The sequence below is a fragment of the Hoplias malabaricus genome, chromosome 11 (genome assembly GCF_029633855.1).
Source record: "Hoplias malabaricus isolate fHopMal1 chromosome 11, fHopMal1.hap1, whole genome shotgun sequence".
Classification (NCBI taxonomy): Eukaryota; Metazoa; Chordata; class Actinopteri; order Characiformes; family Erythrinidae; genus Hoplias; species Hoplias malabaricus.
Window position 1 is genome coordinate 41,427,132 of NC_089810.1, and position 22,205 is coordinate 41,449,336.

Consider the following 22,205-nt stretch of genomic DNA (forward strand, 5'->3'; position numbering starts at 1 on the left):
AAAGGCTGCAGAAAAATAACAGTTTTGAGCGCGTGAAATATTTATCAGCACGTCCCAGTAAACAAGGAAGGTCCCTGGACGTTCAAAGTAGGTCTAAAAGTAGTCTGTCCGTCAAGGACATATTTTAAACGTCAATGGACGTCCAAAATCCATCTTAATAAGTTAGTTAAGTGGTGACCAATCAATAACGTCAGTGGACGTCCAAAACGCGTTTTATACAAGTAATTTATTTCGGGACCAATTAATAACGTCAATGGACGTCCAAAATACGTCTAATAGTCGTCTTTTCAATGTCTGTGTTTGGACGTCTTTTCAACTTTCATTTTCAACCTTAAGTAAACGTTGATTAGACGGCAGTCATTACGTTATTTCAACGTTGAATCAACGGCTAATTGTTTACTGGGGTGCGCAGCTGTACATTTATTTATATTTATTTTTTTATTATTTAATTTATTTATATCGCACGAATCTGTCCATTTTCAGTCTGCTGTTAATATGTTGACTACGAAGAATAAAGACAGTCGTGTTCTAGTTTTGGTAAAATACGCTTCTGAGCTACTGCTAAATTAAGCAGCAATTTAAGAAAATACTTAAGTTTAAAAATAATAACTAAATAAATTATAGTCAAACAGAACATGATTGTGCAGGACTTTAAACAAATAAACATCCCTCATTACAGCGGAATAACAGTCATTTAAATACAATTATAAAAATAAGGATTGAAAAATGAGATGTTGTGGAATAACTGATTTTTTAATTCATTATTCATTTATTTATTCATTTGTTCGTTTATTTCTTTATTTATTTGAAACGTGTCCTTTATAAACAGCGCGTTGATTAAACCATCAACAAATTCTGAAAAACGCGTTTGACCTAAAACATAAAAACAGAGCGGTGTCGTGTCTCGGGGTCGTGACGCTCCTGGGGTCGTGATTCCGATCCGATTTAGATTCATTTAATAAGAATAACAACAGCTACAATAAAAGGAAGAATATATTTATAAATAAACAACGAAGAGCTGAAAATCCGTAAATAAATAAATAAATAAATAAATAAATACATAAAGTAATCAATGAATAATTAAATAATAATTCAATACGTACATCAATAACAACAATAACTGGGTTAATAAACGGCCAGCGGTGTGTTTATAACACATGCTATTACAGGATAAAATAAATAATAAAGGTGATCAGTGTGTTATTGTAGATGTTTAATGTTTAATGCTGTTTTAAGGTGTAAATATATAGTTATTTTATATTTTCAGTAGTGGACTTTATTTAAACAGAAGATGACGACATCACTGAATAATTAATACATTTATCAGATCAAAGCTAATTTATTTGTACAGCGCTTTTTCCAAATGATTACAGCTTTTCAGACCGTATCTCTGTGTATTTAATAAAGCAGAGCGGTGAAGGTTAGAGAGAGTACACCTCTTTATCCCAGTCCTTATTTAAAGGCTATGTTTATTACAGTAACGCCACTGACTCCAGGGGTTAATTCTCCACGCTGTAAAAAGGGCGGGGAGACTCTCGTTACTGTAACTTTTGAAGTTGCACGTGCTTTATCTCTTTATTGTACAATGAAGGCCCCGTGGAGGTTTATTTACTGCATCCTCTGAACCCAGCGGCCGTCCTTCGCACTGTGTGAATATTTAATGAAGAATGAACCAATAGAAACGCTCCAAATTCACTCTGAATCACATCTTCTTACACAGACCTCCGCTGAAATGTATGGTTTTTCTGTCTCCTGTAAAGTTACTGTTTTGGGAGAAACACGTTTGTAATTGGACTGCGAGGATATGTTACATAGTCGCGCATCTATTATGCTGTTATTAAGCACATATTCCATTATATTACAAACGCAATGCTCATTATACCGTTGCATGTGTTTATTTCGTTAAGTGAGTTATCAGGTGGCTCAGAGAGAGAGAGAGAGAGAGAGAGAGAGAGAGAGATGATAAATAGATAAGGAGAGAGAGAGAGAGAGAGAGAGAGAGATGATTGGCGTGCAGTGTGTGGTGTATAGGGAGGCGCGCGGTTTATAAAGCAGCAGGCAGCACGCGCTCAAACATAAAGAGAGAGTGAGAGAGAGAGATAGAGAGAGAGACTCAGAGTTCAGGACTCGGAGAATATAGTGAAACAAAGGCAGAAGGACTTCAGTAAATTAAGCCAAAACCCCCGCTGAGAATGAAGTGAGGTAGTGGCGGGACTCTCGAATTTAAGGCAGAAGAGAAGCCAGTGAGGTAGTGTGAGGAACCTTCAGTGAAAGCCAAAGTGAGGTAGTGTGAGGAACCTTCAGTGAAAGCCAAAGTGAGGTAGTGTGAGGTAGTTTGAGGTAGTGTAACGGAGGGACTTCCAACAGTGAAAGGCAGTGAAACAGAATTAAAATACAAGTCACAGAAGTGCAGACCTCTAACCCGAGGGAGTCCGGAGAGTGGAGAAACATCTCCAGAGGCTTAGAGTCCCGCTGAAGCAGTGCAGCTCTGAGGGAAGTGCGTTCAGCAGTAGACACCGCGCGCAGCTGCTACACGAACCTGGAGGAACTAAATATCAATCAGCATGCCTCTGTAAAGCAGCTCCACCTCCCGCTGAACACGGCTTTGGCCACACACCCACACAGAGCCGCGCGCTAGGAGGCGAACAGAAGCGAGAAAAGAGTCCGAGCGGAGAGGACCGTAAGTGCAGCGAGGCGCCATGCAGTGCCAAGCCGAGCTCCGAGGCTCCAACCCCGGGCAGCTAGCCGCGGGAAGACGGCGCTACAAAACCTTCATGATCGACGAGATCCTGTCGAAAGAGACGTGCGATTACTTCGAGAAGCTCTCTCTCTACTCGGTGTGTCCTTCTCTGGTGGTGAGACCCAAGCCGCTCCACTCCTGCACCGGTGAGACTCCTTCTTAAAAAGCTATACACCTCAACTTATTCAGCTGTCATTATTCTGCACGCGGACAGCGCCGAGAGCTCAGCACGATCTCAGCGAAGAGAAACGATATGAACTCGGTTTTGTGTTGATTTCGTTTGGGAAATCGAGAGGCAACAGCATTAACGCGTTGTTTACAAATTCGAGCCAATAGACCGGGGATTCACCGAATACAAAATTACCGCGTTTATAACCCCTCCGTAAACACCTTCTGCACGCGCTTTAAAGACGAAAACTGTAGTTAAAACCTTTAATTAAAGCAGTGCAATAAAGCCACTGTTCGACAGGTGCAGCTCCGGAGAAACAGCCCGAGTTTGAGTTCCTGATGAAACTATTAGGTCACAATCAATGTCTTCATTTGTTAAAAAAAACTGTAAAAGCGAAGAGTTTTAAAGATTAGTTTGGGTTCTTTTTGAGATAAAACAAACAAACAAAAAAACAAAGGAAAATAAAAACAACACCCCCGCCCCACAATTAAATGAATAAGCAAATAAACAAACAAACAAATAAATAAAGTAAAGCAAGTGAAACCGAGGGAAAAAGTGTCACAACGAATGCATTTAAAAATAGTAGAAAAAGCTTTTGTAAATATTTATTGAGAACAGATTTTTCTGGGACAGTGTTATTTTTGAATCTAACTTCACTGCATTTGTTTAAATGTCGGGACAACTATCAAACTGTTGTGTATTTCATAGGTTTATTCTGCTTTAGCTATTATTATTATTATTATTATTATTATTATGTAAACTTTTTTAAGCTTTGAAATAGAAACAATAATATATTTATGAAATTAAGAAACATCTCCAGGGCTGTGTCTCAGAAAACAATAATTTAAAATAAGGGGGAAACAACAATAACATTTATTTAAATATAGTATGAAGATATAAGAGCTGAAGCTAAAGTTGATGAAGCTGTAGCCAGTCGTGTTGCTCCAGTTGAAAGCTCTAAGTCTGTGGAGTGCTTGAGGAATGTATAACCCAGTCATCGCCAGTTAAACCCGAGGTGATGAGACCTCAGTCCCCATCAAGCAACTACTACCAGTTCATTTTGAATTCATTTGAATTAGAAAAATAATGAGCGAATTTAAGGGCTGTTGATTTTGACATTGCTTTAATTCCTCAGTGTTTTGAAAAGTTTAATTCTAATGAATCGCGCTGTTCCTGTAACATCCAGTGTGTGTTCACGTCTTTACATCACACTAAGCTTTAAAACAGGCCACTGGGTATTTTCTGGGAGAGGGAGTCGAAGTTAGTGCACGGCTTTAATAGAAATTAGAGCTCTGTGTTGCCCTGTGTTCTCTGAAGTTGTAATAGATTCATAGAAACTGGGCACTGAATAGAATGTGAATTATGAATTTGGGGATCAGATATTTGATCTAATTATTCATCCCTTCATTTGTCAGTGCTCTTCATGTCACTGTCAGGTAGAGTTTCATTGGCTTGAGTCGTATTTAATGGAGAGTTTCATATAAAACAACTTCTAACTTAATTCTACTGTGATGTCCTCGCTGTTCGGTTAAAACCCTGTGTCTCTGTGTTTGTGGATGTTTAGTTTACTGCATCATTTGAACACAGCAGCTGTTCTTTAATTAATTACATGGTGAATGACCAATAGAAACGCTCCAAATTCAGTCTGAATTAAATACTTTTACACTGACTTTCACTGAAATTTAAGAAGGTTATTTCTTCTCCAGTAAAGTCACTGTTTTTTGAGAAGCATGTTTTTAATTGGACAGCGGTGACACATTCATCTACTAAAAGTTGTATTCCCTTCTCCTTATTTACTCAGCTACTTTTACTCAAGTCATGTTCCCCCCGAAGACGAAGGGTAGCTCCAGGCTCCTCCGTCCACCGCTGAGTGTCTCACGCATTGTTTTCCTTTTCTCTCTCGGCTTTTGATTTGACTCAGCGCCGTAATGATTTACATTTGTATTTTGAAATGAGGCCTGCTGGTGCTTGCCCCGGGGCTTTAGCATTTGAACAGGGTGCTCTCTTGTGGCACCATACCTGGTGGAGGTGTGTGAGGCGTGCAGGATGTGGTTAGGCAGCAGGAGCGAGTGTTTTTAAGACTTACACGGCCAATCGTGAGAGAACAAATCATCCGCAAACATTCGATTGTGGCCGTGTTCATGAGCCCAGTCTTGTTACCGGCGCAGCTCCCAGGGCAAAGTTGCAGCATCATCAGAACAGAATGTAATTCTTTCATCAGGGGTTCGTTCGCCACGTTCCTAAGTTCCTCAGCAGCTGGGATTCATCCGCAGGTTTTAGCATGGAATTATCTCACTGGCTTCACACGTGTGTGTTCCCCAAGAGTCAATCAAGGCCACGCTGTCAGAGCAGATGGCATCATTTTCATCTTCCGCTGTGTGAGGCAGAGCTCAGCTAAACACCTACAGCTCTGTAAAATTCACCTGAGAATATACTGCTTTGAGTCCTGGGTACCACTAAAGAAACGTGATTGTAATAATTTTAAATGTGGAAATGTACCCCACTCTGGCAGAGCGTGGGAAACAGCAGTCAGTATATACTCCTCTAGTCAAGGCCAATTTGTGTGTACATCTTTTTTGTTCACAGCCTGATTCTGTCACAAAGCAGCTTCACGGAAATTTAGAATTAAAATTGAAATGAATAACCCCAGGTGAAAGAACCAAGGGCACAGCTTGCAGCGTTGAAGTACGAATAAAGGCTGTGCGCTAGTCTTCTCGGTCAGAAAAAGGCCTGCAGTTTAAATCACAAACAAAGCCGTGGTCACTTTATTTATAGCAGTCTATCAGTGGTTAATGAGATCACTTTAAAATGATTATTAACGGCTAGAACACATCAGTGGAAGTGAACCAGTATCCGTCTGCACTGCGGTTCTTCACATATTTCACCATTATACATTTCTTACACACGCGATCTGTTATAAGCTGTTACTAATGGTTAATAAGCGGTTATGACATGTTTATATTCGAGGCATCTTTGACCTGATGGGGACCAGCATCTGACTGTGATTCACTTTAAAAGCGATTCTCAGAAACGGATCTTTAAGGATTTCTTTACGAAGCCAAATTTAAAACGGATTCCATCTCCTCCCTGCGTTCAGATTCACGAACATCGCACCAGATCCAACAGCACATATCCTCAATGGACTCTACTCTGAATCATTTACATTGTGAGGCGAGTTCTTATTAGTTTTTAATTTAGTTTTTAGACATATTTCCAGAATGATTTGGTGATCTTTTTATTTCCTAAATTACATTTCTTTCCGATCAAATGTAACATTAAAATTGAAATGTAAAGAACCTTAGGTGACTTCAACCATCAATTTCTTTGTGAAATATAAAAGCACCAAAACCAGTGAAGAACCGTATTTAAAACGAGTGTAAGCTGAATATCCATCTGTTGGCTTTGACACCATGGTTTCATAGGATTCACTGAATATGAAAATCATTTATAATGTTACAGTTATGAATAAATAATACACAGATTTACAACCGGCTGAAAACAACGAACATGGCCATTTCACACAGATCATCTTTGTGGAATATAACCGACAGTGATTGTTGAAGTTTGCGAGATTTTAATGAGATGAAACTGTCTATAAAGTAAACACCAGTCCTTGTTTATTCCAGAGAAACCCAGAATGCCCGGTTTATGGACGTGAGCTGGGTTTTAGACTCGGTCTGCAGTAAACAGCCAGTTCCCGAGCTCCATTAGCTTACATTCCCCAGCCTTAACCTTCTTAGAGCCACTGTGAGTAACGCAGGGTGGAATTAAAATGGCAGATATAATGATCTTGCTCTAAAAGCGAGGAGTCGCTCGGTCCTAATTGAACACTATTCCACCGATCCTGCCCTTCCCTGCCCTGCTGAGCCTGGCTCTTTCTACCTGCGGTGTAAATGGTGAAATGGGAGCCGGAGCGTTTGAATAGGTGGAGGAGATGAAATAATAAAAATAGCCCTGCTGCAAGCTTTCATGTCAGGCAAGAGGTTATTCACACAGAACACACACACACACACTTCCTCTTCTCTGTGTGGACTGGTGTGTGTGTGTGTGTGTGGTGGGGGGGGGGGGTTTGGCAGCTCAGGGCGGTGGGATTGAGTATCCAGTCCAAATATCAGAACCCCGTGCCCGCTGTCTCTTTTAAAGCAGGGCTGGTGTGAGATACTCTATATGCCAGTACTTCAATGGCTTGTAATGCTGAATATAGAAGTGGCTGGCACAGTGGCTGACACTCGCAGAGAGGACACTGGCTTCTGGACGCTCCCTCTGGGGCTGGAGCCGTGGCATCTTCCAGCTAAACAGCCCCCGACATTACCGCTTCTGACCAGGAGGGGCCACTGTGACATGAAGAAAACCACTTTAGAAAGACCTTGTGTTGCAGTCACTGAAGAGTGGCCTAAACCCACAGGCAAAGCTGCTGCAATCGCAAGGGATTAATGACTAAGTTTAACTACGCAGACTTGGTCTAAGCGATGTTTATTGAGGCCAGTTCACAAAAGGCACAGTTAAGTATGGGCTACTAAGACAGGGCCATGACGGAGACTGTGAGAAAGGTAGAAAAGCCCACACTCAAGAGGAAGAGTTTCTCTTGGGTACAGTGGGCTAAGACCAAGTTTAGACCTAGTCCAACTGTGGGAAAGCCCAAGTTACGCGGGTGATTCACAAGACGTATTCAAACTCAAGCTCTGTGACTACCGCTGGCGTAAGAGATCTCAAACACACGAGCACATCCGCATTGCCGTCTCGTAATCACCGCACCATCGCCGTTTCTCTTTTATTGTGCGCTTAACTGTATCAACACGGTCCTTTCATTGTCCCACGGGTAGAACCCGTTTACATCAGCCTGGTTAAGACCTCCTTTCTGAGGAAAATGGGCCTGTGAAATCAAACGGAAGAACTGTGTACGACACAAACAACACAGAAGGGCTCATTTAGAGACAGGGCTGGTGTAATGGCAGGTTACGGGATTGCATTTATAGACTCATCTCTCAGCGAAAAGCATGGGCAAAGGGCTCTTTCCGAGGCTTTTCTGGAAGGAGGTGAGAGATAGAAATCAGCAGTGGTGTAATCTCCCATGACAGGGTGCTGAAAAACAGCCAAATAGCCGGGCTTCCACAGGAAAGAGGGAACCAGCGAAGGGCTTAAAATACGTGCAGGAGCTTCGTCAGCCGCTAATGCTTTACTGATCCTGACTACGCAGCGATGAGAGATGAAGGGGCATTCCAGCGGTTTTGCAGAATTCTGCATTACTTCGGCACCAGGCAGTCATTACGATGTAAGCGAAGTCTTTGGGAGTGCCCTGCTGTGAAATGCACCGTCACTCAGAGTGGTGGCGGTGGTAGGAACCAGACGTCTGAGGTGTTTAGTGTCTCTCTTGTGAAAGTAGAAAACTCTGATTAGACTGGACAGATAGACAGCACAATCCCAGCCACAGAAGGCAATGCACCGGTGCTTCTGGAGGGTGGATAAAACACTCACATTGTGGAAACCGGGTTCCTCTTGACAGGTCTGAAACAAAGACATTTCTTTGGGGACCATTTCCCCAACGCCGTTAATGAGAGATCACTACAATTAAAAGAAAGTATAATGACTCAGAACTGTCATGAAACACCAGCTGATGTCACACATCAGAGAGTGTATTCCTACTGACGTCCGGTTACCATCACTGCCACAGTGAGGACTCACAGCAAGTTTCTCAAGAATGTTGTGTTTCATACCAACCCCCAACACTCGTCTAAATGAAGCAGAAATTTGTAAAAATGTGGTGGAATTTCCCACTACTTTCTCTTACAGGAGCCGGGGACAGCTGACAAGCCGAGCCTTTTGCTCGCAGGCTTTTACGAGCACCGCTGAAAATTCGCAGGCTTGTGTTTCAAGTCTAAACACTTATATGACACTTACAAGTAACCGGATCCTGACGAGTATTGCTCTAAATGTTTTCCAGCTCTCACTGCACCTCACTGCTCTTCTTTCAATCAGCCATTAAAGCTGCGATAAGGGGAACGCGGCTAAGGTTAAAATAGCTCTCATCAGATAAGCCGCACGGCGCATGGGTGAAACTGCAGAAAGGATTTGGCTCGTCACCAAAGGATGTGCTCGGGACGAACGCCCCGCTTTCACCCGCCTTCGCCTTCATGTGGTCGAGGTGAGGTCTTCTTCCAAAAGTTGATGAGTGAAAAAAAAGCCCAAACACCCAGCTGTCAGCACTCTGTCGAACCTCAACATCACACGGTGCGACCGAGAGTTCGAGCGCACGCTGAGTGCCAAGTGATATCATCCTCCTGGAATCCCAATCAGACAGGTATACGAGCGGGAGCAATCAAGGCCTAGGAGCGATAGTTCTGCCAACAATCAGTTTCAGAAATTTCCCCTCGGCCTAAAAGCGCCCGATCAGACGAGGCATGTTTTCTGTTGTGTGCTGGAGCTGGGATTTTGCATAAGACGCTACACACTGCAGGCTTCAATCACCACCTTCTTGTCCAGACCCATTTGGACACTGCTCTTTCTAATCAGTACTTACAGTAAGCCCCCTCCCCAGCGGCAGTGTGTGCAGCTGCGTTCTCCAGAGTCACAGCTCCAACTTTGGCCGGTACAAAGTGTGCCATAACATTGACCTACAACCTTTATATTTCTTCAGTTACACACTGTAATCCATCTTTTGCTCTGCATTCTTTGTTACCCCCACAGAGCAGGTGTGATGTGGTGGTGGATCATTCTCAGCGCTGCAGTGACACTGACGTGGTGGTGGTGTGTGAGTGTGTGTTGTGCTGGTGTAGAGTGGATCAGACACAGCAGTGCTGCTGGAGTGTTTAAACCCTGTGTCCACTCTCTGTCCACTCTGTGAGACGCTCCTCCCTCGTTGGTCCACCTTGTAGATGTAGAGTCAGAGACAGTAGCTCATCTGTCGCTGCACAGTGTGTGTCGCTCGTCCTCTAGTCCTTCATCAGTGACACAGGACGCTGTCGGCTGGATGTTTTTGGTCGGTGGACTGTTCTCGGTCCAGACACTGAGGGGTTTAAAAACTCCAGCAGCACTGCTGTGTCTGATCCACTCTACACCAGCACAACACACACTAACACACCACCACCACGTCAGTGTCACTGCAGCGCTGAGGATGATCCACCACCACATCACACCTGCTGTGAATGAAGTTTTAAAAAAACAAAACAAAACTGCTGGAATTCCCCTTTGAGTCCTTATTTATTAGCAACATTAGCACTAACTGATGCTGAACATGTCTCTGCTGGCAGCCCACAGTTAAAGTGAGGAAGTGAGATTCCCGTGAAACCGTCACGTTTGCCCTCCATTTCCATAGCAGTGCAGTGATCCAGAGTCGTGCCCATGCTGTAAATAATGATGACAGCTCGGATTGACAGGCAGTGGCACTGAAACAGTTCTGGACGCGATGCACATCGCAATGAGGAACTGGGGAAAATTTTCCTGCTGCTAATTTTAGAAAGTTTGTTTAAGGACGCTGTGCTATGCTCTAGAAACCAGCTCGGAGGAGAGGAATATTCCAGTCGGACAGAGTGTTTTATTAAGAAGGGCTTGAAATACTGGATTTTATTACTCTCATTCTTTTTGTGCCTTAAGACCTAGAGTCATGAAACATGGTCAACTAGTAGCAGTCCCTCCCGCTCCTCAGGTGGCTCAAATCAGTCTTACTGGCCTCAAGGGGGTGCTACATAGAAGGTCAACAAGTTTGCCCTAGTATCCATTAACCCCTGAGTCGCAGAGATAATATTTTTCCCCAAGTGTTCCTTTGGAGAATTTAAACAGCTTTGCAATTTATACCACGCTCCACACACTTTTTAATTTTGTTCTTTCTCTAACAAACAAGCTAGGCCCAATAACATATATCTTTAGTGTCTTATATAACACAGTCATCATGTTTTGTTGTGATACCGTAGATTTGCTACCTCTCCCACTGTGTAGGTCTGAAGGCCTTAAAGCGGCACGGTGAAAAACGAACAGTGGAATCAACCAATCACATATTGCCACAGTAACAAGCATTAACAAGATGCATTCATAACAACCATGAATGCAGAATGAGTGGATATGTAAGGGTGTGTGTGTGTGTGTGTGTATGCTAGAAGGAACAGACAGAGTAGTTTCATGCCTCAACAAGCAGCATAAGCCACGGAACATTAGCAATGAGCTCATTTCATCAGAGATGTAATCATTCTCTTGGGCATTTATTTGTGTGTGTGTGTTTGTGTGTGTGTGTGTGTGTGTACATACCCTGCTGTGCACAAGTCAGAGACCACAGTGTGCTTTACATGTTTAGTCAGAACAGACATGGGACACGAAAGACTGCAGAAGAGATGAGATATAACTTAAATCATGCAGGAAGATATAGATAATAAAGGGAAATACAAGATGATTCATCGACAAAGAGAAAACACAGCTTCATTCGAACACACACACACATTATCTTTTCACTAAACCACCTGCTGACCTCAAACTGAAAATCGTTTCAGATTATAACGAATATGCGTGGCCTTTAGGGCTTATCTCTACGCGATGAAAGAATGAGAAACAGCTCAAATCAACTCGTGAGTCGAGATAATGTTACTCTCTCTCTCTCTCTCTCTCTCTCCAACTCTTTTTTTTAAGTGCTAATAAATCCCAAGCATCCCAAAGATCTATTTTGATTTTTATGTCTCCCTTAGCTTAGCGCGGTTGAGTCTCAGCCTACGTTTTATGGAGCCTGGCGTCTTAATGCCGTCTGAGAGCGAAGGAAAGAGAGCACGGGCGAGAGAGATAGGTAAAGATTTAAGTTTGGGATCATTCTCAGGGCCACAGACCCAGCATTCACCCCTCTGATTTATTACCCAGGGTGCATCCAGAGTGTGAACGCGAGCATCACGGGAGGATCATTATCTACCAGCAGTTCAAAGGTTTTGGTGTAAAACACCAGTTACGTCACCGGAGCGGTTCTACAATTCAGTCACCTACATCAAAAAACGTCCCGTTCGCTCTCATGTCCAGCGCTGGGCGAGAGGAGACAGGCCATTACAGAGGATTTAGTTTGGGTGCACATAATTGTCGTTAAATCCAGCCAGACAACAGCTAAGCAGAATGGGCCTCGGAGCGCAAGTCCAGGTCGTTTTCCTGACCACAGGTTAAGTACCTCACTGGATCGTTTGGTTTTGTCAGAATGGGGACACCACGTTATAAATACTCATTAATTCTGCATAAAACACTTATTCTCAGAGATATTTGCTAACAAGTCTATACAATATCTGCTTTTGTAGTAAAATCATAAGAGTAGGTCGAGTTATGGACATAATTCAGGCAAATGCCATACAACAATGAATGAATGAATGAGTGAGTGAATTACAGTTTAATCTACAGCGCTTTTCTAGAACCCCAAAGTGCTTTTTATTCTCTGGGACATTAAGGAGTCGCCTCAAACACCAACAACATGCAGCATCCTCGACCCGCGATCGGCACAATTACGCTCAACATAACATCAGCTCTTAGGTTGAGAGAAGACGAGAGGAAGTGACGTGATCATGACACTGAAAATTACCACATGATCCCAGTAACAGCCCTGACACTTGTATAAGCTAAAAGTGTCAGGACCTGGGATCTACAAGGCCATTTATTTAGTACAGTGTCCCTGACAGGTCACCTAGGCATTGGTATTCACACAGATTACAAGGACGGCGCCCCCTTTAGGCTTTCATTGGTGGTCTCTCATTCAAGTATTGCCCAAGGGCTGATGGATGTGTCTGAGACAAAATAATCAACTCTAACTGTCATAGCTAGGCCCAGAAAGGTACTGGTAGCTCTACTGTTACCGTCAAGTCTTAATTCAGTTGTTTTCCTCTACAGAGTACAATGATATGAAGTCCAGTAACACTTTCTGATACTTGATGTGTTTTCCCAGGACCCTCATCTCTCAGGGCTTACCCCCTGCTCTCCGTCATCACCCGCCAGCCTCCCAGCACCCTGCCACACATGCCCCAGCCATCACCCACCAGCAGGGTCGCCCATCTGCCCCTACATGCCCTGTCAGGAGATCCACCGCACAGTGAGACGCCAGTCAGCATCAGCAGCGAGTCGGATACAGAACACGGCGCCCCCCGGCTGAAGAAGCCCCGCCGTAGCCGCACCATCTTCACTGAGCTGCAGCTCATGGGTCTGGAGAAGAAGTTCCAGAAGCAGAAGTACCTGTCCACCCCTGACCGGTCAGTACCGTTTTTAGGCTGTTAGAATGCAGTGTAAAACGCTTCATTGCTGTTTCATCACCATTTCTGTGGTCTGTGACTTGGCAGTGCTTTTCAGATACAAGCACACTATTCACATTCTCCTCACAGTCCGAGGTTCAGTTGCATTACAATGCATTGCTTGTTTAACCTGGTGTTCAGATGCACACATGGCTTGTAAAAGCATTGACAAATTATGAGCCACAATGTCTAACCAGTCAAAGTGTGGGCGAGAGGGGTATAAACCCCAGCTGTTCTCTGGAGAAACATAAAATTGTAAACGTGTCACTGCGCAACATGCATTTCAATTGTGCCCCAGAATTTAACCAATCCTTGGCAGTGAGCACACACACACCCACAGCTGCAGGCAGCCATATCAGCGCCCAGGTAGAAGCACTGAGCTTAGGTGCCTTGCTCAAAGGTAATTCAACCACGGAAGGGGGAGGCAGCACTGTCCCTTCAATCTTTGAAAGGATCAAACCAGTGACCTTCATGCTCCAAGCTTGCTTCTGTAGCTGGAAGAGCACAGCATCTTGAGAACACCATCTTGTCTGATCTGGAACTTGGGATATTGTGGCAGAATGCAATGAAATCCACCGTCTTGTTACTGCAGCAGTTAGGAACAAACTCACTATGAAATCTGGGTCACCTACAGGTTGTTTTAGAGAAGCAGGATGTTAGAACAGGTAAGTAAATCAATCTCCGTTTACGGCAAATTACAACTTCAGAATAAACAGGTTGGGGTTCCTGCCAGGGTTTGGCGGTGCGGAAACTAATTACCAATGATGATAGACATTTGAGACGGATGTGCCAGAAATGAATTGGACTCCAGATGAGGGTGTGTTAGCACAAATAAACACCTTGTGCTCTGTTCAGACACCCTTCCTCTACAACTCAGGAAGGATAGTGAACAATACAGAAAAGTCTATGCAAGCATGCTACTGTACTGGCAGCTCGTACTGGCCACCTTCCATTAGCACCAAACTTTGGCAAAATATCAGGACATTTGCTGAGTCCGTTCACCACTCATCCTTCTTTATCAGTCAAACAGAGTTCTACTGCAACCTCCCGCAGACAGCACTCGCCAATGACATGTAAATGTAAGCATGAACTGGATCGCAGAACTGCGCTGATTATCATCCTGACATTTTGATTTATGTTTTGGGAACGTCTCAACTCTGGTCGATAGTCGCGAGCCAGAAAATGACGTACTTCAGCGTTCTAGTCAAGACAGGAGTTACATTTTTAACCTTGCGCTTTTTGAATTGTAGAAAAGGCCACTAAAAGAAAACACTAAACCCATTCAAGATGAGGAGGATGGGTGCCAACAACAGCAAACAGCAGTGTATTACGCTGGTTTCTTGCCAATCATTAAATACACATGCAGGTGGATATAAAACCGCTTTAGAGCTTTATACAATGAGATGAGGTAATCCAAGTGTCTTAGGTCGTCTCCTGCCGCTCGTCCTTTCTCGGCCATAACACATTTTCCATTTGATTTAGGGTTTCGTGTTTCTGAGGTTTTGGCCGTTCTGGACGTAGTGCCATTGTGGTCCAACGCTGGAGTCTGTGGAACTGCACATGGATTCGGAATGTGTCAGATATGGAAAACAACCTGGACCTGGTTAGATTCGCTCACTTTTGCCTGAAGCAAGGCGCTGGAACTGTCAGTGGTCATCCATAATGACGAGCAAATCTCACATGCCGTAGGCCTCTGTGTGCTTTCGTATGGTGTTAGGGTCATGGCCTTGGGCCCCCAACAACCACAAAGACGTTGGGTGGACAAGTACAACATTTATAAACAGATTTTTATGGCTCAAAGGTGGCATCTTCTCTCCAAGACCCTGAAAAACACCAGGAGCTAAAGCTGCAACTTGCCAAAATCCATAAAAACATAATGAGGTTTATACCTACTGTCACATCTAAAGAGAGCGCCTTGTCTTTAATATAGGAGAACCCATCTCCAGCTCTTGGACAGAGATGTTCTGAGGAATGAACTAACTCTGAGGGCACTGTAGACTGCAGACCTAGACCCCAGAAATGTGTGGTTAGCTCCGGCATCGGCGAAGAGCGCTGTTAACCCTGGAAGGACGTGCAGAGATCACTAGTGATGCTAGGGCTCACTGGGGCCTACTCTTCACACAGCCTTGTGTCATTGTCACTTCCCTGTGCCCCATGCCCTTGTGCTCCACTCCCTAAGTTGCAATACCCACTAACATCATCCCTAGAACATATTTATGACACTTACGAAGCATTCTTTCCACACCCAGTCCCAGCAAACACAGGCATGTCAGATACACACTCACATCTGCTACTTAGTCTTAATAATGTATATGAAAGTCCCACAGAAATGAAGTACATCAACAGGGGAAATCCCTCTCTACAGAAAAGGCCAAGGAATGAGGGGATCACTGTGCCGCAGGTGTGTTTGTGCTCTCTCACTCTCTGTCACTGTCTGATGTTTTTGGCCACAGTCGAGCATGCAGCACGCAGACAGACGATCCAAACCTCATAAACCTAATGAAAACATGCTACAATTCACACTATAATGATTTATAGAATTCTGTCATAATAGTTTTTACGAGGCAGAGATGATTATAATTGTCGTCATTATCATCAACACAGAATCCAAAGACGTGGAGGTGGAGGGTTCAAGCGCTGTGTGTCTGTGTTGTGTCTTGTGTGAGATGAGCTGATGATCAACAGACACAGGAATAGAACACATGATGGAAATTCCATTCGTCTGAAGGTTAGCGCAGTTCCAGATCGCTAGTTTTCCCCCAGCATCGCTGATCCAGGTCATGAAGGGTTTGTTCCTAATGGGCTGAATTTCTGGATCAGGTGTGTGGGCCTCTAATAGTTCTCCAACTGTTAGAAATTTATATTACATATAAGAGCACTCCCAATGTCACCAGTATTTCTGCGTTATGATTGGTTATATTTAGTAGTATGATCGCTTAATGAGCTCCACTGGTGGTGCTGTTTACGCAAAATTTGATGTACCTGAAGAAGAGCAACAGAAACAGTGCTGTAAACTGCTTGCAAGAGCTATATACAAACAAACAAACAAATGCAAATGCTGCTGTTTGTAAACGTTACAAGCTTAAAATTAGATTCATGGTCATGTTCAGAGTTAAAGTTAGTTTAGGGCTGGGGTTAGAATTCGAATTAGGGTTAGGTTTTTGCATTAGAGTTAGGGTTTAGAGCTAAGAGTTTAGAATTAGGCTCACCGTCACATTTAAGTTTAGGCTTATGGATGGGTTTAGGTTTAGGGGAAGTCCACTCAGACCAGGCTGTGTGTGGATGCTCTTGGTGGGAAGAATCCCTGGTGGGAAGAATACTATCTGATACGACAAGAACAGTTCACGTTAGATTAGTGGAGTAGGTTTTATCTACATTTGAATTTTGAACTTCTACGGCGTTGTGAACATTGTGGGGACCTAAGCATGGAATCAAACCCTAAAAACAGTGTTCGCTGTAGACACTGGGATTGCTTAAAAGCACAAATGTACACAGCCAAGGCAGAGCCTTTACATCAGAGAAATCGGTATAAATGAGTTTTAAGATTTAAGAGCTGGACCCAAGATTTCTCTGCGGTTTCTCTGCGACTGCCTGCGAAACAAAATAAAGCACATGACAGAGAGCAATAATCTGCTCATTTCCAGGCGGGCCGCCCCCTCGTCTAATGGCCAAGCACTTCTCCGAATGATCCAGAGCCTGGCTAATCCTCTCGGGCCGCTTTGAAGGCAGAGGTGGCGGGAATCTCCGTCCGGTCGTTGGAGTGCCTGGTTGTTTGATACTCGTTCACATGCTCAGCCATGGCTATCACATTTCCAACAAACCAATCAGTACATTCGCCACGGAAAAGCCTGCCGAAGAGTCCCAAAAATGCTCTGACGCCTCTAGGAGCCGCAGCGATAGGATTCCCGTTGGTGACAGGATTCAGTGGGAGGTCCGATGGAAGGAGGACATAGACATGTAACCCCCCTTTGATATGTTACGCCGGATCGGCTGATTATGCAGTGATTAGATGGACATCTGGACCATAGAGGGACACCCACTGGCTTTTATGTTCAGGACGACAGGTGACTTTGGTGTCAGTGTCTTCCACAGTGCCAAGTTATTACGCCACTAAAGCTCACGTCTCCAACAAGGCAGATTTACTGAAGATGTAAAACCTCCAACACACCACCTTACTCCAATTCTGGACCATACCCATTGGTCATCTTTAAATTTGCACACTGTGTGGGTACAAACGAAGACAAAATGAAGAGCAAAATACAGATTCTAGAAAAGTCCAAATGTATGTACACTCACTGTCCATTCTCTCAGCTCCACTGACCACACAGGAGCACTCTGTAGTTCTACAATGACATACTGTAGTCCAGCTGTGGTTCTGCATACTTTTTACCCCCTTTCCCCCCTGTTCTTCAGCGATCAGGACCCCCACAGAGCAGGTGTGATGTGGTGGTGGATCATTCTCAGCGCTGCAGTGACACTGACGTGGTGGTGGTGTGTTAGTGTGTGTTGTGCTGGTGTAGAGTGGATCAGACACAGCAGTGCTGCTGGAGTTTTTGAACCCCTCAGTGTCTGGACTGAGAACAGTCCACCGACCAAAAACATCCAGCCGACAGCGTCCTGTGTCACTGATGAAGGACTAGAGGACGACCGACACACACTGTGTTAGTGCCTGCTCTTTGGGTGTCATGACCATTGAAGAACAGGGTGAAAGGGGGGGACAAAGTATGCAGAGCCACAGATGGACCACCGTCTATAACTGAAGAACAGTTGAGTGGTCAGTGGAGTTGAAAGAATGGACATGACTGATCGGTGTATATTCAGTCTGTTGTTGGCTTTGATGAAGATCTACATGTTCATTGCTTTATTCTGTGGTTTTATTTTCTACAGGTTGGACTTGGCTCAGTCTCTGGGACTCACTCAGCTCCAGGTTAAGACCTGGTACCAGAACAGACGCATGAAATGGAAGAAACTGGTAAGTCCTTCAACTAATTTCCATGTGGCACCCTGTAGGGACACTATGCATCGGGCAAACCATGTGATTTAAGCTAATTTCACACCAGAGGAGGAAAACACGCCCCAGCATAAGCTGCTATATTAATCAGTGTAGCCCTCACACACCGGCCTCGCGCAGCACTGTGCCAGTACAGAGCATTTGAAGTGCAACAATATGCTTTGGGTCTATTTTTGACGCATGCTGCCTGCAGCAATGCAGAAACTGTACAGAATCTACTCTTTCTCAATGTAGATTGTAGGCTAATAAACAGATATATAATAAATTGTAGCACAATTTCAAGGATGCAAACCCTGACCTTGTACCCCCAATACCCTGATATGACAGGAAGTGAGGTTTATTTATTTATTTTTTTCATTGTTGGAGTGTTGTGCTTAAATTTAGTCGACAACGTTTATTTAGGCAATATACAAATAATAAAGATGTTTGTAGATGGTGTTATCACAGGAAAATATGCAGCAAAGCAATATGACTTTCAGCCCACAATGTCACTGGTGTGGAATGGTTCTGACGCTCCTTGAGCACAGCGCCTCCTCTGGTGTGGAATTGGAATAAACTCCTGGACAATCCTACACTTGACAATCTTTTAAACCAGGTTCCAGAGAAGACATTTCTCGCTCTCTGTGCTTTAGTTTGTGTATTTGTACGTTATCCCTCGCCTTTATTACATTCTGTCGGGAAAACAACATCTACAGCCGACAGAATCTCCTAAAAATAGGAGCTTTGCATGAATTATTTATAGTTTTATTATTCCTTTGTTGCTCTATGCACTGTAGAGAACTGCACCTGAATATTGTTGTACACATTACAATGATAATAATTTATAAAAGAGCTGTGCGCTAGACCAGTGCATCAGTAGGGCATCATCATATGTACCTTTGACTACACAATAAAACAGACCACCGAGCTGCAGTAGCAGTGTGGGAGCAGAGATTCTGAAGCATATCATTAAAAATCCATTAAACAGTTTTTAACCTGCTCTCCCCAGAGTGCTCCCTATACATCACATATATTGTCAGGCAAGCTGTGGCCTCAGGGGGCTGTGTTTAAGAGACTGTGTGTGTGCATGTGTGTGTGGTAAGTGTGCGCATAGAGACTTGAGCGATGAATTAGGGGACACTACAACTCTGCGTCAGTGCGGTCAAGTCCCCGGCCCAAGAACAAAAGCTCCGCAACCTGTTTTTCCCAGAGATTAATGACCACAACCGCCCAGCCCCTCTGGGCCTCACATCTTCCCTTAATCACTGTAATAACCACACCGCCCTCTGACCCTGGTTTACATTTATCACCGCTTAGTTTGACCTCTTCACTTCTAAAGACCTGTGGGTGGGTCTGGGTTTGTAGAAGCAGAGGGATATTAGCTCAGAGCTCGTTATTAGAAATTCAAGCCTGGTGCTTCCTATCACCTCCCCCTAGTCTCAATTTCAGGCCAAAGTATGTCCACAGTGATGTATGTTTTTATGGTGCAATAACTGTCTGCTGTGTCTTCGTCTAGGTGCTGAAAGGAGGACACGAGGCTCCCACTAAGCCCAAAGGCAGACCCAAGAAAAACTCCATCCCAAGCACGGAGGAGATCGAGGCGGAAGAACGGCGGATGGCTCAACTGGCAGAGGAGGAACGAGTGTGCTCTGAATCCCAAGCCCAAGCACAGTTCCAAGCCCACATCCAGGGGGAAGCCTTCCAGTCTCAACCCCAAGACCTTAGCACGAGCAGCGGGTCGAGCGAGTGCCTGCGCCCCCAGCCTCTGGAGGCCTCGGATCTGGAAGAGGAACGCCAGCTAGCATCAGAGACTATGACAACAAGCTAAATGCAGGTAGCATCCAACCAGCCAAAGACTGTGTACTGAAAGCACTTCTGATCACCAAAGACTCAAAGACTCCTTAAGCAGAATGGACCGAGGTGGACCAGGCCACTCTGTAACATTGCTTTACGTGCCTCTACGGTTCCGCTGCCTTTCCGAGACCGGGTTCAGTGTTTTATGATCAGCTAAGAGTGGCCAAATGCACTTTGACAAAATTGCATCACAGAGGCGGTTGCACATTACCTTAAACACTAGTGCAGCACGTTCCAAAACGGACAAACAGTAAGTGCTTATGTTTCTTTCTTGAGCGATTTCCTCTCTGTCGTCATAATTGCAGCCTGGTTTATTGCCTGGGTTGAATACGGTCCCGTCTGTGTACTGCAGCGTCTTGTTCCCTGCCAAAGATCATATATCTGAAATGCTGAAATGCCCTCGGAGGTAATAGTGCCTTTTTTGTCTCATGTTTTAAAAGCCTTTCCCATTAACTGCCAAGCACTGAACACAGGTGTACACTTGTACTAGGCTTTATTTTTCTACATGAGGAAATATGGCTTTCTGAAAGCAAGCTTGGCAAAGGATGCGTTTGAAGAAAAGAGCTTTCTTTAAGACTCCTTATTACTCTATTAATTGTGCTATTTTTAAACTTTCCAAACGAGCACTCGGGCTCTCTATTGTCCTGCTCAGACGCCTGCTCTGTTCTCGCAGCGTTTCTTGGAGTTTGACTTCATTACTTCTGTGTGCATGACTGCCTTCCCCATGACTGTATCTGAATATTTGGAACTGTAATGATCACGTGTGTATTTGGCTTCATGCAGATGTCAATGGATAATAACAAGGTCACAGTCCACACGGTAGATCAGGGGCTTTGTTGATTTGGTTTGGTTTGTTTCCCCCTTATTCGTCTGTGCTGGGCGGCTGAGTTATGCCAATGTATTATATATATATATATATATCCTCCCCTGCTCTTCCACGGGTCACGGGCTTAATAGAGTCTTGCAAAACTGCAAGGAAACACATCACTACCCACAGGACTTAGTAAAATAGTCCCAAGCAGTTACAGCCATTCTTTCCTGACTGTCCAAGGTTATTCTAAAGCCACACCAGCAATCTATTATGGATCCTAAAAGCAGCTTTGGGGTCTGGTTCCATAGACGTATATTGTTCAAAGGCACTGTACCAAACCGCCCAAGTGCACATTGTTTATTTTTCAGAGTTAGGAAAACAATACAGCTTTGATTTTTCTCTGAAGAATAGATTTAAAGCTAATTTTCCAAACTGCCAAAGTTCAGTCTTAGACATTGGTTACATTTTCTGCATCGCGTGGATCAAGTAAATCCCAAACCCATTCAACAGCCCTTGACCTGAGTTACGTGTTTGAAACACTGTTAATGTGATGAGGAAGATTTAAATTGTCCACCACAGATATGACTTTGCCTTTCTTTCTGTCATCGTATGGAAAAATGAATAACTCATACATAAAAAAGAATGGAGGGAGTAATAAACTAGTTCAACTACAGCTAAAAAAAACTTACACTAAAAAAGTTTTAAAACTTTTAAGGGCCATAAAGAGCTGAATAAATCACTGCAAGTGTCAGCAAAAGTAGGAAACTGCCAAACACCTAAATCTGTGGGAGATGCCTGAGCCTGAGGCAGAAGAACACACGCTTCCAACCCACTGACTGACAGACTACAACCCCACACCATCGCGACTGCATCTGCGCGCCACACAAGCGCCCAACTTTCTGCTCATTTCTACCAAGAGTTGTGTTTTTAAAGCTGGATTTTTTTCTCATTTTGCAAATTGTTTGAAAAATATGAAATATATACTTGTACATAAAATGCATATTGATATGAAAGCTGTTTGATATAAAACAAGGACGACACAAAGCCTGCTGCACATGCTGAGTATTTCCAGGAGAGCCACTGATGTATTTTCTTTGTTTTATTTTTGGAAAAAAAAGGACTGTTTGCTGAGGATTGTCTCTTTATTCCCTTCTAACCAAAGTGTGTTTGTGTGTTTTTGAATATTTAATGCCATTTAATAATAAAGAAGACATCGGTTTACGTTGGTCGGGGGTCATTCGGAGGTGGCTTGTCTCCTGTGAGGGTTTTTCACTCGTACTCAGCTTGAGGTGACAAGACAAATGCAGTGTCGAGACGACGGAAGGTGTCTCCTCTGAGACGGGGAGCTCTAGGCAAAACTTCCAGTGTCAGACGGTCTCACGCTACATTACACTTGGGTTGAGATGTGA

The 22,205-nt window shown here is 43.9% G+C and overlaps 1 protein-coding gene across 1 annotated transcript in view; it reads left to right on the plus strand.

The window, feature by feature from the left end:
• Positions 1-2,158: 2,158 nt before the first annotated feature.
• The window catches only part of barx2 (BARX homeobox 2), a 20,187-nt gene continuing 140 nt past the window's right edge, over positions 2,159-22,205 (plus strand). The window contains exons 1-5 of the mRNA XM_066685481.1: positions 2,159-2,248; positions 2,285-2,886; positions 12,802-13,102; positions 18,029-18,113; positions 19,648-22,205. The exon at positions 19,648-22,205 is cut by the window's right edge and continues 140 nt beyond it. Of these exons, the coding sequence (XP_066541578.1) occupies positions 2,700-2,886; positions 12,802-13,102; positions 18,029-18,113; positions 19,648-19,959 (885 nt within the window). The 5' untranslated portion in view covers positions 2,159-2,248; positions 2,285-2,699 and the 3' untranslated portion in view covers positions 19,960-22,205. The remainder of the gene's footprint in view (positions 2,249-2,284; positions 2,887-12,801; positions 13,103-18,028; positions 18,114-19,647) is intronic.